At 37.0% G+C, this 17,350-nt stretch overlaps 1 protein-coding gene across 3 annotated transcripts in view; it reads right to left on the bottom strand.

Moving 5' to 3' along the window:
* Positions 1–497: 497 nt before the first annotated feature.
* The window catches only part of RAD21 (RAD21 cohesin complex component), a 32,567-nt gene continuing 15,714 nt past the window's right edge, over positions 498–17,350 (bottom strand). For 2 of the 3 annotated variants that reach the window (XM_073330280.1, XM_073330281.1), the window contains exons 3-14: positions 16,019–16,148; positions 14,631–14,730; positions 13,875–13,981; positions 12,532–12,735; positions 11,718–11,843; positions 11,408–11,530; positions 10,458–10,681; positions 9,570–9,732; positions 8,939–9,090; positions 7,593–7,742; positions 5,862–5,945; positions 498–2,335 (exon numbers count right to left, since the gene is read on the bottom strand). In XM_073330280.1, the coding sequence (XP_073186381.1) occupies positions 2,144–2,335; positions 5,862–5,945; positions 7,593–7,742; positions 8,939–9,090; positions 9,570–9,732; positions 10,458–10,681; positions 11,408–11,530; positions 11,718–11,843; positions 12,532–12,735; positions 13,875–13,981; positions 14,631–14,730; positions 16,019–16,148 (1,755 nt within the window). In that variant the 3' untranslated portion in view covers positions 498–2,143. The remainder of the gene's footprint in view (positions 2,336–5,861; positions 5,946–7,592; positions 7,743–8,938; positions 9,091–9,569; positions 9,733–10,457; positions 10,682–11,407; positions 11,531–11,717; positions 11,844–12,531; positions 12,736–13,874; positions 13,982–14,630; positions 14,731–16,018; positions 16,149–17,350) is intronic. The other variant, XM_073330282.1, reaches the window with a different exon arrangement.

Raw genomic sequence — 17,350 nt, 5'->3', positions numbered from 1 at the left:
GATTAAATTGTTCAGGTACAGAGTTAAGTCCCTCCATTGCACAGCTAATTACAGAAATGAAGTAAATGAGATGAATGGAGCTGTAATGTTCTTCACAGGCTCGGATCAAAGTGTTCAGACCTGCCAGGGGCATTCATACTACCCCAGTAATACCAGAATATTCACGTTCAGAAGCAAAGTAAGTTGCAGTGCTAAAAAAAGGAATATGAATTTGTTTTTGGGGTAGGGAGGGATGGGAACCAAGACAAAATGCATTTTACAGACAGCCTCCTTGTTTAATTTCCTAATTCTGGACTATACACAGGCAGCCATTCTTAGCATGAGCACTTAAATGAGAGAGAAATACAGCATCATTAACACAATCTAAAGTGTTCCTTCCTAATGGCAAAAAGTATTTACATGTTTGAGGGAGTTTTTAAGAACCTTTTTAAAGAACTAACGTCTCCTCCTAATACCAAAATAAGCAACATGTCACTGAAAGGTATTCAAACAAGAAACAGCTTATAACAATTTTTATTAGAAAAGTTATACATACAGCATCACCTATTTTCAAGAATATCAACCTTGAAAAGCAACAAAAAACAGACTAACAAAATGTGTAACAAGAAACTAAATGACCTTTCTATAATTAAACACTCAAGTTATCTACAATGTCTTTTTACAAAGGGGAAAATCATGGTTTTACAGGCACATTATGTTGAAAATAAAGCTGCAGTAACTATTTTATACAATTAACTTTTTCAACAATTATTAAAACACGGTCATTATGTAGTCTCAAATTTTTAAAACATTCACATAATTTTACACTTGAGTATACACTGAAATTTCAGAGTCCCAAAAGAGAATCATTTCACAAAAGTGCCAACATTAAAACCAGAACTTTCAGTGTGAATAATTTTGCCCTAAAAAAGTTAAGACGTTTCCATAATCAACATATTCACATAATTTCTGATACTATCTGGTCCTAACAGTAAAGCTTTTATTCTTTATAGTAAAACCAATAGGACTTATTTTGCAAAGCTGTTAAAATGTTCTGAACAAAGGAGTGTGCATTATTGGAAAATAGATACTAAAACTATAAATATATCTGAAGAGCCATTAATACACTTTACACAGCAACATTTGCTTTAAGTGTAACTATGTCTGCTTGTACTATATATTTAGTTTGCTGTCCTTTCAGTACAGGTTGTGTCTTGATTTAATTCAATATTTTACAAATGCAATCTGTTCAACTTCTCTTAAGCTCATCTTCATTGGCCTGCTTAATGTCAGAAAATATACAATCCAGAAGTCTGTTCTTTAAAAAAGTTTGGGGTTTATGTACAGCTCTATCAAACCTAAAGCATATTGATATTTTAAGCTTTATTTGCTGAAATTACTAGAATTTTTATTTGCTGTCTATTAACAGTAGCTAGCCATCATCAGTAGTGGACTGCAATGAGGTGATAAATGAAAAGGAATGTTTTATCTAAGATGTTTTACACATGCTCTGTCCTCCTGCACAAGTAGGATCAGTTATAGGAAGTGCTTTCCATAGAAATCTATTTTCCTTTAGCATCAAGGGCTACAAAATCCTACTGCAAAAATGACAAAGCAAAGTTCACATGCCGGGCACTACCATTCACATTGGCAGCTGCAAGAGACCCATGGTACCCAGGAAGAAAACAGACACAGAAATCTAGGGAAGGAAAAATTCATTACTATGAGAAGCAGACAGAACATATTAGAAAAGTTTGGCAAAGTTTTTAATCAGACAATAGGTTGGCCTTTCAGGTTTACTTGTGTAGATTAAAAATATCATCACTGAGTTAAGCTAATCCAATTATAGTAAGACATTTTCATTGTCACTCAACATTACATGCACCAATATTGCACACAACTGCTCTGAATAAAACAATCTTTATCTGGGTCCTTGAATTGCTTGTCTTGTTTTTGCAGTTGGAACTCAAGCCATCCACCCCAGCAGTGTCACTAAAAATGAAAGTGGTAAATTTAAAATACAAGAACCAAAACCAAAAGAAAACCAAGGACTTTGTACAGACAATTAAAATCTAAATTTTCTTCAATGGTCTTGTGGGCCCTACACATGGGGCAATACATATGCACTAGTGAAATTAACACTAGCCATGATGTATCTAACCATTCAAATAATATGGAATCTGGGACCAGGTGTTGCAATGATGTCGCTGTATGGCTCTTCTTGTGTCAGCTCGATAGCTTGCTGCTTTTTGAGTACCAAGAAACTGTAGAATTTTGCTGCCGCTTGTTTTCTGTTTGTGTTTCTGCACAGCTCAAGCAAACTGATAGATTCTGCTCCAGTCTTAGCAAGAGCCCTCTGGAAAAAAACACACACACGCACACACATAAAAGTTGGTTGATACCATAAATAAACCCCCCCAAAATTCTACATACCCAATTATGATCAACACTGGTAAGTACAAAAGTCAAGTATTTTGGCAGCTGTGGGTTTGGAGCCAAGGCAATCACCACTAATGGGTGCAGGATGTTTTAATCAACAGGGAGGGGCAACTGTATTCAGGATTTGAGGTTCCACTTAATGTCATCCACAGCTGCTGGGGCAGGTGACTATTACCTCTCCCCCAACTCAAGATACACTGGCTGTCAAAGTAATCCCCATTTGAGCTGGGAGCACACCTGTGATAGATACGCCACTTGTTCTCCCAGAAACAACAACTAGAGACAGATATAAACAATACACGTGAGATCAAGTAATTTCAATCCCTTGGTAGATCCCAAACCACCTAAAGCCATATGCTTGCCTGTGATTGGGTAAGTATTTTGGAGAAGACACACATTACAGTAATCAAGTAAAGGACAAGATTTCCAAAAATGACTAGAGATTATGGGTGCCTGTATTTTTGAATGCTCAATTTGAGATTTTTTTTTAAAGGGGGCTTGATTTTCCAACAGTGGGTACTTTTGAAAAATCAGATGTTAGGATATAGATATTCAGGCCTGTCTGTAAAGGCCTATACTCTAAGAATTTAGGTGTATTCTTATCACTTAGCTAGTTATAGAGGTATAAAAGAAAGAATTAAAATCACTGTCTCCCAGTGTAAGGGCCTTCTCTTACTGTGACAGTCTGAAGCCCTGTTCTTAGGCTAAGGCCTCTGGCTAAGCAGCAGAGGCAGCCTTAAGCTGGGAAGCCAATGGTCACATCTTTACATTCCAAACTAGTGTCATTGAAAGAAGGTGCTATTGCACTGTTAGGAATACAATCGTGTCCTGATAATGCCCATCACCTCCAGAGAAAGGGAAGTGCCTAGAAAATGTAAAAGGAAACTTAGTTTGATAGCATCCTGCCTGGCAAGAACTCACTTATCAATAGACACAACTGGGAAACACTTATGTCTTTATAGACGTAGTTGTGAAATCCTCATTTCTGTGTTGTTCTATCACTGTAGTCCCCATTTCCCTGTTTGTCTGTATAATCTGTCTGGTTCTGTGATTGTTTCTGTCTGCTGTATAATTAATTTTGCTGGGTGTAAACTAATTAAGGTGGTGGGATATAACTGGAATCATGTTTTGCTAAGGGGGGGAATGGGAACAGGGACACAGATAAGGCTCTGTGGTGTCAGAGCTGGGAAGGGGGACACTAAGGAAGGAAACTGGAATCATGCTTGTTGGAAGTTCACCCCAATAAACATCGAATTGTTTGCACCTTTGGACTTCAGGTATTGTTGCTCTCTGTTCATGTGAGAAGCACCAGGGAAGTAAGTGGGTGAAGGAATAAGCCCCTAACATCAGACACCTTTCAGGTGAGAGCATCCCAAGTCACTCCTTTTTTCAAAATTGCTAGGGTTCCGGAGAATTGAGATTCTCCTAGCCAACAATGCTTTTGTAATGACAGACCAAAGTGACAGCTTCTAGCTGAACATAAATTACAGTCAGTAGATGTAAGTGTAGAGAACGGTCTGTCTTTCAAAGTCTATTGGTTGGGAAAAGATCCATGGATAGTCAAACCAAAACACAAATATCCACAAAGGGGTTTGCAGGAGTTTAACTAAATTAATTTTATTCCTTCAGTTAAACTTATTCAACTTATAACAGATAAGGCCTAAGGTGGAACTCTGACACTGTATTCAGAAAGAAGTTGGGATGCTTCTGAGCACCAGCTTCATCTGTGAAGAATTTAGTCAGGACAGATCACTGACGTTCAATTTGCAGAATGAGAAATCAGTGATTTCAACTACAACTTCCATGTATGAAGTGGGCTCATATGTTCAATGTGACACTAAAAGGAGCTTTTATCAGCAGCTAAAGCCACATTACTATTGCACAGGACAGGCAGGCTTTTAAATGGGGTATTATAAATGCTCCAGTCCCCTCTCCCTAAACCAGATATTGAGAAAGTGGGTTATCTTCAGTGTCTGTAGAAATTAAAGAGCTGTCACATGAATTGAGGGAAAAAGGAATCCAGATTGACAGGTCAAGGAGATCAAGTAATGTGTGTGGGGGGCCTTTTTTGCACCAGATCACAACAATTTTCTGCTCAAATTTGTGCACTTTTATGCCCAAATGCAAACTAGTGCTCATTAACACAAACTAGTACCAAAAGCAGCTGGGGTTCAGACAACTGATCAGAAAAAATATTTCTTCAAGAATTATGCCTACAAAGAGATGGCTTCTAGACTGAGATGTAGCAAGGTGATTGGATTCCTGGAATTCAGTTCAAACTTATCTGCTGACCTCCCCCAACAATGTTGGGGATCCTATTTATTTCAAGCAGGACTGAGAATGTATGCTTCTCATGAACTTGCTCAGCGAGATTTTCCTATGAGAAAGTAGCAAAGTCATATGTGAATTTCTTCCATAGCTTTAAAGAGACTCTTCAGCAGAGTCTTTTCATGGTGCCTTGTATGGAACCAGTATTTTGCTGTTCACAGACAGGAACAGAACTCTTAGTCCTACTCAACATCAATCTGATCCATGTGCTCCAGATTCAGCTAGAACTCATACAAATTAACTGTCAACTATAACACAACACCTGGAGATATGGCTTTATCCTACACTTGTAGGGTTTCCTGAGACAGTAGGAATGATTTTGTTGGTCTGCAAACTGATATAGTATACAGTGACGTGACTCTCTAAATTAAGACCAACTTCAGGGATACAAGTTCTTCGAAAGGTTCCCTCAGACAGTTGCTCAAGCTCCTGCTCAACAGCAGGATGAAGGTCAGGATCTCAGCCATGTGTGTGTCTGAAGTATGTGATAATGGTAGGAAGTACAGCTGTTTCTAGTACATATGATTGGAAAGACCATTCACACCCAATGCTGAGCTGCGTTCATATGGTTCTTGGCCAATTTTACTGAGTACTGCTTCTCTTTGTGGAAGTGGTCAAGAGTGGTTCCATAACTTGAGATATCTGCTAATGAAGGTTAGGAGTTCCAAATGCAGTCTGCAGGCAGCTGAAAGAACTGGAGGTGCCTAGGTTCCATTGCAGGAGCTGGTGAGGTGCCTAGATTTCACTGCAGGAGCTGGTATGTGTTACTTGGAAAACAATTAGGAATTTGAGTTTTTGGAGTTCCTGCCTTTGCTGCAAGCCAAAGTACAGACCCAAAAGTAGGACCTGTCATTAGAGTTCTACAAGTATCTGGCTCAACTGTCCCTCTATTGCACAATGTATGAATACAGAGGTTTACTTTTAGAGAGTGCTTTCAATGATTTACCTAATCACAACCTACACTTTTTCCATGCTCATTTCAAAAATCAAACCTTTAAAGTATCAGTCAGGTATGTGGTGTCCACTGTCAGCCTAGCTTTTAGATGACCTCTTCATTGGTCAAAACACACTAAACTGGTTCAAGAAGTAATTGTAAAGACAAGTGCTATATGTACCTGAAGGCCATGAAGCATCTGCTGAGTTCTCTTATTCCATCTTCTTTCTTCTTGATCCTGATCACCCCCGGTACCATCTTCTTCCTGCAACCAACAATAAATTCACACTTAAAGAACACTTGTAGGCTTAGGTTAATATTCACACACTTAAATTGTGAAATGAAATCTATGCTTCTAGATCTGTTTTCAGCACTCTTCTCCTCAAGCCAATCAAGAATTAGCTGGAAGGTCAAGATGGCCTGACTTACAAGGGATGAAGAAGAATGGCAACAAAAAGGAAACTGGATATCCTGGTGGGACTAAAAGTAATTGACAAAAGGCTACTTGCCTGTCCTTATAATTGTATGTTAAAGGTACGTTTACACAGCAATTAAAACACCTGAGGCAGACCTGTGTCCAGTGATGTGGGCTTTGGCTGCAGAACTGTCATGCAGATGTTCGGATTCTTCGAGTCCCATGAAACAGGCACAGAAAAGTGATTTGCTCAAAGCTACAGAGGAAATCTGTGGCACCGAGACTAGAACTTATGTCTCTCAATGCCCATTCCTGCACTTCATCTACAAGAGCATCCTGCCTCTCCTTATGGAGAGTAAACTCAACTTTTAAAGGAAATGCTCTACATTCCAAAAAGAAGCACTTTCTGAAACACTGAAAATGCTAGGTAAGATTGCAAGCCAAATCTCATCTCATCTGCTTCAGTAATCTTCAAATATTTAATTTCCTTTTGCTTCAATTAATACTGTTCAAAGCAGTATGAAAACTAATTTACAGGTTGATTTGTGGCTTTCCTACTGTCCCACCATCACTGTGTTTAAGCAAAAAAAGGCACTGCCAACTGGCAAACTCAGGAATTGCAAGCTTAAGGAGACATCCTTATTTCTAGAACTCTGATGCGATAGTTGTGGGTTTTGAAAACTATGTTTTGGTGCCTGTCTGATCCTTTGCATGGTACCGCACTAAGTTATATGTACATTATTCTTTTGTGTATGCACGCGGCTTTTTACATGACCACAGTGCTACGTACACAACATTGTCAGTTTAAAATCTAAACTGCAAAGTGTCTTCACCTAGGCCATTCATGCCTTATTTTTTAAAATCCATATTACGTTAACACTCAAGAGGCCACATCAAGATCAGGGCTCCTTTTCAACACATAAGAAGTTACTATCTTTGTTCCAAAGAATGTACAGTTTAAATGAATTTAATTGGTCACTTATACTCTGTTTACTTTTAAATTTCTCTCAGCTTGTGCAGTGGAAATCATTTAAGTCAGCCTCATGATCATAATTCTGTAATGTTTATGTTTCAAACTCAACAGAATGCTTAAAGTTCTAGAGAAAAATTTTAGATTTGTGAAAACATTTCATTTGACCTTAAACTTTTTTCATAAAACTTGTTTTTTACAAAATTGATCAACATTTAAAATCTGATAACAGTTCAAAATGTAACATGTATAGCTGTTAACTGTATGTAAAGTATGGTCAATACCTCTCCAATCAGTTGAGCAGCTCATCAAGTCAAGCATGCAATCAAGAGTGTTCTCCATATCTCAAAGTTCTACCCTTTATCTGTCTCACTCCCCACGTAACCAGAAAATGCTTCCTTAGCTGAAACACTGAGTTTAAGGGATGTCACAAGTAAAGAGATGGCAGTAAAAATATATCTTCAGGAACCCCACCGAGTCCTTCCTGTGTCAAATCTATAGACTGATCCTTAAGAGCTCATGCCTACCTCCTCCTCTTCTTCCTCTTCCTTCTCTTTTTCCTTCTCCTTCTCTTTTTCTGGCAAAAGTTCCAGCTCTGGTATTAGTTGGCAGATATTTTGAGGCTCTTCTGGAGGCATTTCTACAGGTGGCATTTCCAACTGTTGTAATGGCTGAGGCTTTGAGAACACACGAGACAGTAATGTTACATGGGAGTTAACTTGAAGATTGCAGCTATTGGAACTTTTAGGTCTGAACATCTTAAATATACAATTTGGCATCTTTATAATACCACAAAACTGAATTTAATCCAAGTTTCTAATTTTCAAGGCACTTGCTACAAATAATCTGTGTTCTTTGCAAAGAAATACAACAACATATTTATTTCCCTTAGATTCCATTAAACCTAGAAATTCTAATAAAATATTAGTAACACAAGTCTGTTTCCCAAGAAGTTGGTTTAGGACATCACCCTGGGAACTGATCTTATTATAGAGTAATTATTATTATTTTATTATTATTATAGAGTAATATGATGTACTTTGGGTGAGACATAGTAGCTTTAAGACCTCCAGATAGCCAGATGTATTGCTGTATAAACCCCATTACCAACTGACTGGGGAAATGACTCTTCAATGCATTAAAAACCACGGTGGCATCCTCTGTGGAACAAGAGTGAGGACATTGGAATGAAGGTACTAGCTAATATTTTCAGAAGTGACTTAAAAATAGGGTACTGAAGACACCATTCCCCACAGATCGTGGAGAACTGGAAATACACTGCTTGCTAAACACTGAAGCAGAGGTACCCAAGTGGCTAACTGTTCCTCATTTTATAAATGAAGGGTGAAGACAGGTAACTGAGGTTTTTCTTGCCAAAACAGACAGTCAACAAGCAATTCTTTACACCAAGATAGACAGGACCACAAACAATACTATAACTGTGTGTTGCATTGAATTATATCTTGGTGAAACTCGCATTAAATTACATCATATATTGAGTGGTTATAGAAGCAACTCTCATTGTAAGAGGTATTCCAAACATGTTAACAAATGCATTGGGACTCTTTCCTTTAAATGTAAGGGCTTAGCATAGCACTGCTTTTCCCTTATAGACCTTTTTACAATGACCTTACTGTGTGGGGGCTGGTTTTATTTTTACTCAAATTCTGTAGGACACCGTCCCACCTTGATATGATTCTGCAGGGTGGGGGTGGGGAGAATTACTTTCAGGATTTGTAGCAGAGACTAATACCACTTCCTTCCCACCACAGAATGTTATCTGTTTCTAGATAAGGGATGCTCTAGGCTTTCTTTGCAGAGCATATAGTCACCACTCCTGTGTAACTCACATCTTCACTGTAATCTTACTCACAGGTAATACAGGCTCTGGTTCCACTTGCTGAGCCTTGCGCTTTACGCCTGTTTGAGGTGGTGGGGGTGGCATGACAGATTCATCCAAATTGGTTCTGCTGCCTTCCATCATTGATTCCTGTAGACGGCTTGGCTCTTCCAAGATAGGTTCATCTATATTTTGTAATATTCAATATATTTTATAAATAGGTATTTTGATTTCATTGTATATAAAGCAGTTTATAAATCATGTCACTTTTTAAACTCACATCAATCAATTCACAGCACCTCCAGAGTTTACAACAGTTAGGTCCCTATTTTCACACTCACACAGTTTCTGCACGGATTTAATTAAATTGATGCAAAAGTCAATTTAGTTAAATCAGTGCAAGTGTGTGCACAGACCAGCCCTTAGTGCCCATTTAATCCACTGAACACAGCTGTCTCATGTAAATCTGCTATATTTAGAAAAGAGATCTACCAACAAAGGAGTTACTGACTATAACAAGCTATATACAATGAGCAATTACAAAGCCCTGTGCTTTATAACCTAGGTAAATATTTCCCCTCTAGTAATTTAATACAAAGGACGAGTCCAAGTGAAAATTAAGCTTTGAAAGGAAGTAGAACATGTTATTTAATGAGTTACAAACCAATAATATCTCGCTGTTGCTGCTGCTGCTGCTGCGGTTCCTCTCTGGGCACCTCTGGGTTTTCAAAGTCTTTAAGGAACTCATCCAAGTTATCAGCTTCTCCACCTTTCCTCCTCTTTCTGAGGTCTTCTGGTACAAGAGGCGTAAGACAGCGAGTAAAAAGCTGTAAGAAAAAACAAATCACTCCTGTAGACTAGTAGTTCTCTGATCTGCAGTTACCCCATAATTTTTCATATTCTATTTGTTTCAGAGATGGACTTCTCGTTATGTGCCCTTGTTTTAAAAAGCTTCTTTCTCTGAATGTTTAAGAATTGTTACATATCAGTAGGCTTGGCTGAATCCAATTTTTTTTTTTTAATAGCTTCGACTAAGACAGATGTTTCTTTTTAAGCATTTTAAAAATTTTATCGATTTACACTTTTCATAGTTGTGCAAAATTATAGGGATCAGACAATAACTATTTAATGAAAGTAGATGTTGAGAGTCAAAAAGGTAAAGATTCAAGTTAAATCAAATTGTCAACATATGTCAAAACAAAGTAAATAGCCTTAAATCAAAGTAAGTTGTCACACATTTTTCTTACTTTCATGACCTGTAAATTTCAAATCAGATGAAAATATTTTTTCCTTGGTGTGTGTGGGGTGAAAAACCACCACTGATCGACATTTACTGTTAAAAAGCTAATCCTTCCAAGCCTATCTATCAGTGACTGAACTACATGCAGACTCCAGAAGTTTGTTTTCAGTTGTAGGAAGTTTTCAAAAATGTACTATTTACCAGATGCTGCTAATGCACATTTCTGCTTGCTACATAAGCTTTCAGCCTCAACCACATGATCAGTCCTTAATATAATTCATTTAAAAATAAACCTTCAGAAATCTGTGTTACCTTCAATAGTCTGTTGTTCCACAAAGGCTGAGCAGGCAGAGAGAAAAGTTTTTCAACTCCCCCTGTCTCTTTCCACATCATCAATTTCTTAGTGGGAGGTGCTAAGTCCAAAGTAGTGACAATATCAGAGTAGTCACTTAATTGGGCTCTAATAGTCTTGCTATCCAGCTCTTTCACGCTGTCTACAATCAGCTTTCTCTTCCTCTTTGCTTTGGTTTCCTTGACTGTTGAAGACAAGAGAGGGGGAAACTGAGACTTGATACTACGTTACAGTAAAAATCCTACAGGCTCCATCCAAGTAAATATACTGCCTAAGAATTCCCTAAATTTAAGAAATTTTACTATTTGGTGGCAGCACTAAATATTTGTACAGTGCTTTTAAGATGTGAACTGATATTATTAGCTTTTAATGTTACATGTATTGTAAACAAGTAAATACAGTACCAATCATTTTGCTAGTGACTCAACCATGCTACCATCCATTTTGACTAGAGAAACAGTATTTTAGTAATAACTGAACTAAAATGAGACTATTTATTTTCCTTCATGTCACCACGAGTTGCTTCTTATATGCTGCAGACAGCTATGTCCTAAATATATTTTTAGTATGCAGATTTTAATTTGTTTCAGTAAGAACATGTCTGATTTAACACGCAACAGTTATTAGATAACTGGAGAAAAAACTTGAGGTTCTGCCTTAGCAAGGGACTAAGCATGGCCGATATTTCAGTATGTGTGACTGCACTGTATATGCTCTAAGAAAGCTGGAAGTGAATTTATTGGGAAAGCAACACAAAATTCCATGTTCTGAAAAGAAAATGGGACACATACCACTAAACCGAGTTAGCAATAATGCCAAGAGATTCATTTCTATTCCATTAACTCAAGGTTTTCCTAGATCAAAAGGTCTCAAATATTTCAATTAAAGTGTTCTCAAATGGCTTACTCACCAGTGATGTCAATAGGCTCCAAAGCAAAAGCTTCTTCTTCATTTGGAACCAGTGTTGTTTGATCAGTCATAGTTGGTAACGGTTCAACTGGATCTACTGAGTCTGGACTATCTGGTCCACCCACTACCAAACAAAACAAAAGTTGAACATCTTGGACTAAGTTGGAACACAAAGAAAACACCACAGTACATCAACAGGTTCAACACAAGCTTTTATAAACTTCAGTCCACAACAAGTTTTATTAGGAAACTAAAGAATTCCTAGTCATAGTTTAAAAGAAATGAAACCTAGTCCTAGATTAAATACTCACTTGATACGTTATCATCATCATCCATATCATCATGGGGAGGCTGTTCTGGCATCATTACCCCACCTTCTGAGAGAGCAGGTGGGTCATCAAAGATGCCTCCATCATTATTACTAAGAAGTTTGTCATCTGAAATAGTGACAAAAGAATCAGTTTTGGTATTGTGCATAAACCAACAAAAAAAACCAAAAAAAAAACCACGTAATCAAAATGTTGTATACTTATAATAGCACAAGAAACTAAAATACTAAAGATACACAAACTATCTGAATTTTTTTTGTAGCAGTCATACTCCTTCAAAAGAAAAAAATGTAGAGTTTTTTAGGTGAACTCCAGCAAAACAATATTAAGTCAAGTTAGCTGTCACACTTGTGTCTGTTTTCTTAGTATGCTGGTATGTTCTGACTTCTCAATTGCATGCAAAGCTTAAGTGTAACATGCAAACATTAAGTCCATCATGCAAGAATTCCACAGGGTTTTTAAAGTTCAGGGGAAAAAAAGGATCCAACATTTAACCGTCTCATTGTATAAATTCAATCCCTCCCAAAGAAGTCAGAGGGGTTAAAATGAGCCAGAAGATTCACATACTAGTTTCTCTTCCAAGTCTCACACGTACAGTGGAGTGTCTTGAATTTGGAAAGTGATTTATTTTAAAGTATGCAGTTTGAGTTTACAGGAAAATGTTTACTGGGGTAATTATTATTAGGTACTGTACAAACAACAAAACATGGCCCCTGCCCCAGAGAGCTTACAATTTAGACAGAAGATAAGGCACAGTTAACAAAACCCAATTGCTACACTAATTTCTCAAACATACCCAATATTCCTCCATCATTTCCTTCTCCAAAATTGTCATCCTTGTATTGGTCTTCATATTCTAGGTGGTTAGCTTTCTCATTAAGATGACTGGTGCTCTGTTCAGGCTCCAGTAAAAGATTGGAAGCACTGGTACTCACTAGCATGTCATCCTCAAATGCACTGCCTTCTCTCATCATCTCACGATCATCCATTCCAAAATCACCTGTAAGAATATAATTTTAGCCAAACAGATAAAGAATTTAGGTTTAAGCAAATCAACAAGCAGAACATTAATCGCTTCACTTAATCTATGAAAAAATGACCCACTAGAAAAAAGAATTATTAATTTAGTTCTATAACTAATTTCTCAGTAAGTTTTACAGTTATTTCTGTTCACAAAAATGCAATTATGTTTCTATAGTTTTCAACTCTTACAATTTATCGATTAATTACTCTTTTAAATGTAGAATTAATGGTGGACACATTGAAGGCACTTTCTTCAGTGCTGTTTTAATTTCATACGTTTGTTCAAAACAACTTCCTCCCTTGTCCTCCACCTGAACAGTTATCTTTCTTATGTAGAAAATATATCCTAAGCATACTTATTGAGAATGGCTTCAGTACTGCACCAAAACATTTAAAATATTAATTTTAGAGTCCATTGTATCTATTCCAAGAAAGCTTCCTATGCACGAAGTTTGTGTTTAATGCACACCCAAAAACAGATTAATACCAGAGAGGTCTATTAATCCCGTGTGTAGTCTACTGATTAACAGATTCCTATTTTATGGATAATATTAAACAAGCATGGTGCACAGAAAACTTAAATTTTAGCATATTCATACACATTTTTATCAGTTCAAAGCACTCTTTGTACAACTACACACCAAGAGATATTGAAACAATAAATCTCAGAATACCACTTTCATCATTGCAATTGCTTTGTCACTAAGAGAAAGTTATAAGGGATCAAATAGTAATTTCTGAATGCAATGAAAATAGTAAGAAAAGAGCTGAGCTGCTGGCTAATGAATTTAGACTGCCACGTTTAAAGAGAAAATTAACATTTCACACATTCACTTAAGCATTAATCTACCTGACAAATGGTTATTGTTGCTTCTTTACAAGCAGCAACAATTTTTTTGGCTATTAGATGACAGATTTTTGGAAAACTCATCCTATAATGAGGGTATTCACTCTTGTAAGAGCATCTAACACATTTAGTGATATTTCATGTAAAATTCTCAGAGCTAATTAACGCACTTTGTAGTATTTCCACATGATTTGTGAAACTTTCATTTCAGTCCAAGAGCTAGCAAAACCTAACTTAGTACATATATTAAAAATATAAAAGCATTTTACCAAAGTCATTATCCTGAAGAATACTGATGTTGCCCACTTCTTCTCTCATTGTAATTTCTTCCACTCTACTCTGGTTCAAACTGAATTGTTGAGCCACATCAATATCGCTTAAATAAAAAGAACACACAGTTTTAAAAGACTTTCCTTGATTATATTTCATCAATTTAAAACAATTTACAGGTTACTTAACAGACTATTGTTTTATTATGAAGCCAGTCTATAGAAATATATCATGCACTTGTATAAATATAGTCATGAAGACAAACCTAAAAAAAATGTGACAACATAAACAAATATGACTTCGGGATATACTTAGAGTGAGGCAATAGAAATTGTGATCAGCTTCTAGGGAGCTAGGAATAAAGAAAAGCTACAGATATACCGTGCCTCTTGTGGCACGAAGGTCGATTTTGGAATAACAAACTACATTCAGCAAGACTTTAAATTTATATAATGCAAAGCAAAGAGCGTGAAGGTAAATGGTTAGGAAAACAAATAACTTGGAACATATTGTGACTTGTTTCTCAATTTACACAATACATTTTAAATTTAACTGTAAACCAAATAAATATTAGCATAGCAATTTGCATTCCAGGAGTTCCCACTATGGAATAACCCAGGCAAAAAGAAGTATTTCATTTTTAAAAAAGGCGAAGTATCCAATTTGAAATGGTGCTTATCTGCCATTATAAATTTAGATTTGAAATTGCTACTCCAGAAAAGCAAGCCTACTTTAGTAAGAGAAAGGAAGCTTACTCTAGATCAGGCAGTGGCTGGTCAAAATCATGAAATTCCTCAGGTAAAGTGATAGCATTGTAGGCAGCCTCTCGATTTTCCTCAGGCAAATCAACAACACCTGAAAAGGAGAACACTCAGACGTAAGTTTCTATATCTACACGAAAGATACGATTTTTCTCCTCCCAACACGTTTAGTGTTGGCCTCTCTGCTCCCTTAGGTACGACTCCCATTGTCTTTACTGACTTCAGTGGAAAAAGACCAAGCCAATGCTCAACAATTCTGAAAAATCCCACTCCAAACGCAGGTTATAGATGAAGTTAAATGCAATAAAGCAGGCAGTGAAATGCCACTGAAAACCATGGCCATATACTTGAGACTCTGGATCAGAAAGGGAGATCCAAAAAACAAAGAAAAATGCTGTATGCTTCAAGTCTCAACATCTTGTTAAAGCTGTTTTGTGCCAGTTTTAAAAAATATGCCACTGTAAAAAAACCTGGATTCCTAAAGTTAAGTCCCAGAGGCCACAATTCGGCACGTAAGTAGATTGGATTCAGAAGTACTGAGCACTCAGAAGCTTCCACTTAAGTCCCATCTGAACAACTTCAAATTGGCAAAAAATTTTACAATTCCCACACTAAAATCAGAAATAATCAACTAAGTTACTCAACTTAAAGTTGGGTTAAAAGCAGTTCCAGGTATTAACATTCGTTCCCTCCTTCCCAACCTCCAAGTCTCCCTGCCAATTCTTCTGCTTTTACGATCATGTTCTCCTACTTAAATTATTTTTGTTATTGTGTGAAACATCCACATAATAGAAGAAATTGACTATCCTAAGGAAAACAGTGATACTGAGTATACATCAAATATTGTAACACAAAATACACACACTGAAAAAAAATATTCTTTCAGTTACTGTAGCTTAGGTATTACTTTTACGATCGTAGACAAAATTGTTTAGGCACAAGGAATAGGATTATAAGATAGGATCCCTTTGAACAACTTGCTTCTATATTTCCCCTTTTCACCTCCTGCCTGCATGGTCTCTTGCTACTCCACTGGTTCTAAATCCCGCTCAGTGCTTCCCAATTGCACATGTAGCTATTTAACAACAAGCACATCCCCATATCACCAGCTGAATAGATCTTATTGACAAGAATGCTGAAACCTTAGTCCAGAACACTCAACTGAAGCAGTGCTGGGGAAGAAGCAGAATTTCAGCAGGCTTTTTGGTCAGCACAAACCTCAGCCAGTCAACTGAAAGATGGTACTTCCCTATGCAAAAGAACACAAACTTCTCCTGATTCCCCACTGGAATAAGAATGTAGAACGGCATACGTGCTTAAGTCTTACTACATATTGTAACTTAACTTGTGGGAGAAAGTGTTTAAGATATATGGACAAGTACCTGGACGAAAAGCCATCTTGATCTTAATGAAGGCTTCATTACAGTCCGCAAGAAGGTATTTAGCTTTCCTGTGGTAGATTCTAACAACTCCCAATAACAGATGTCCTGAGGTTCGAAGTGCCATCTTCACCTGAAAATATATTTACTGGATTGCAACAGGTATATCTTGTTTATAAAAAACAAAAAACTGTACTTTCACAGGAGAAAAAACCTCAGTGTAAGCCAATCTTGCTAGAGTTTTTCCTATGATACATACCTTTTACATCAATTTTAGGATAAGCAGTAAAGCACAGCATCTCAAATTATCTTTATACTGCCAGAGGCAATATTAATTAATGTGAAGTAGTTTGCAAAACCAATCCTTTCAACTAAATCTAAACAGCGATTTGTTCATTGTACTTTGTACTATTTCAAGACATATCACAAAAGTAATACTTAATATGGCATATGCTGTTCAAAAAGCTTTACAATCAGTTCCCGCAGTATGATGCTGCTAAGTATTCCAATGTTATGCATGGGGAAACTGTCCAACACCATAGAGGGAGACAGCATCAGAGCCAGGATCAGAATTCAGGGAATTCCTAGCTTTAAGCCCAATATTTTGACTACCATATCTAGTAGTATAGAGTTGCATGGAGGTGTAGTTTGTTATTTTTGCTTACTGGTAATGAAGAGAAGGCCTGTTACATTTGCAAACAAAAGGGTATTCACTGAGTCAGCATGCCTAGCGATTACAGCAAATAATTTTATTTATTAAAACTGAACGTTAAGGAAATAAAGTAAGTCGGAAGCATCCATTGCTTTGGAATAAATTAGCAAGCAGCACACAAAACCAAACCCATCTCACTGCATCCTGTATAGCTCCTTCATGCTTTTGTTTCTTTGGTTAACTTTCAATCCTGGTGATGTCCCCAAATTTGATCAGGATTTAATAGGTGGACAATGGGGTCCTCCTGGTCCACAACAGGGGCCCCATCTCTATGATAATACAAAAAATACAAAGAACAGAACTAAATTGCATACTGACCCAGAAATAAGGTTAAAGGTGACTGCAGGCAATGAGGGAAGATTTACTAATAGTAAATGGAGAGTTTCACATCAAAATAGGAAATAAAACAGCACAGTTAAAAATTTTGGGAAGGGCACAAAGAAGGAGCTGTACCCATCACATTAAAGCAAATTTGCAATCCTCTTGTCACCAAGTCTCCAACTGTTTCAGTGTTATTTTTCTACGTAACCAAGTATTGTATTTGCTGCAGGGAAGGACTGTGGTTGTCAAAAGATGTGGTCAGGAAATAACATCTTCAGTGGCTCATAATCTGAAGAAGTTTG

The sequence above is a fragment of the Lepidochelys kempii genome, chromosome 2, assembly GCF_965140265.1.
Source record: "Lepidochelys kempii isolate rLepKem1 chromosome 2, rLepKem1.hap2, whole genome shotgun sequence".
Lineage (NCBI taxonomy): Eukaryota > Metazoa > Chordata > Testudines > Cheloniidae > Lepidochelys > Lepidochelys kempii.
This window is presented reverse-complemented; position numbering and strand designations above follow the sequence as displayed.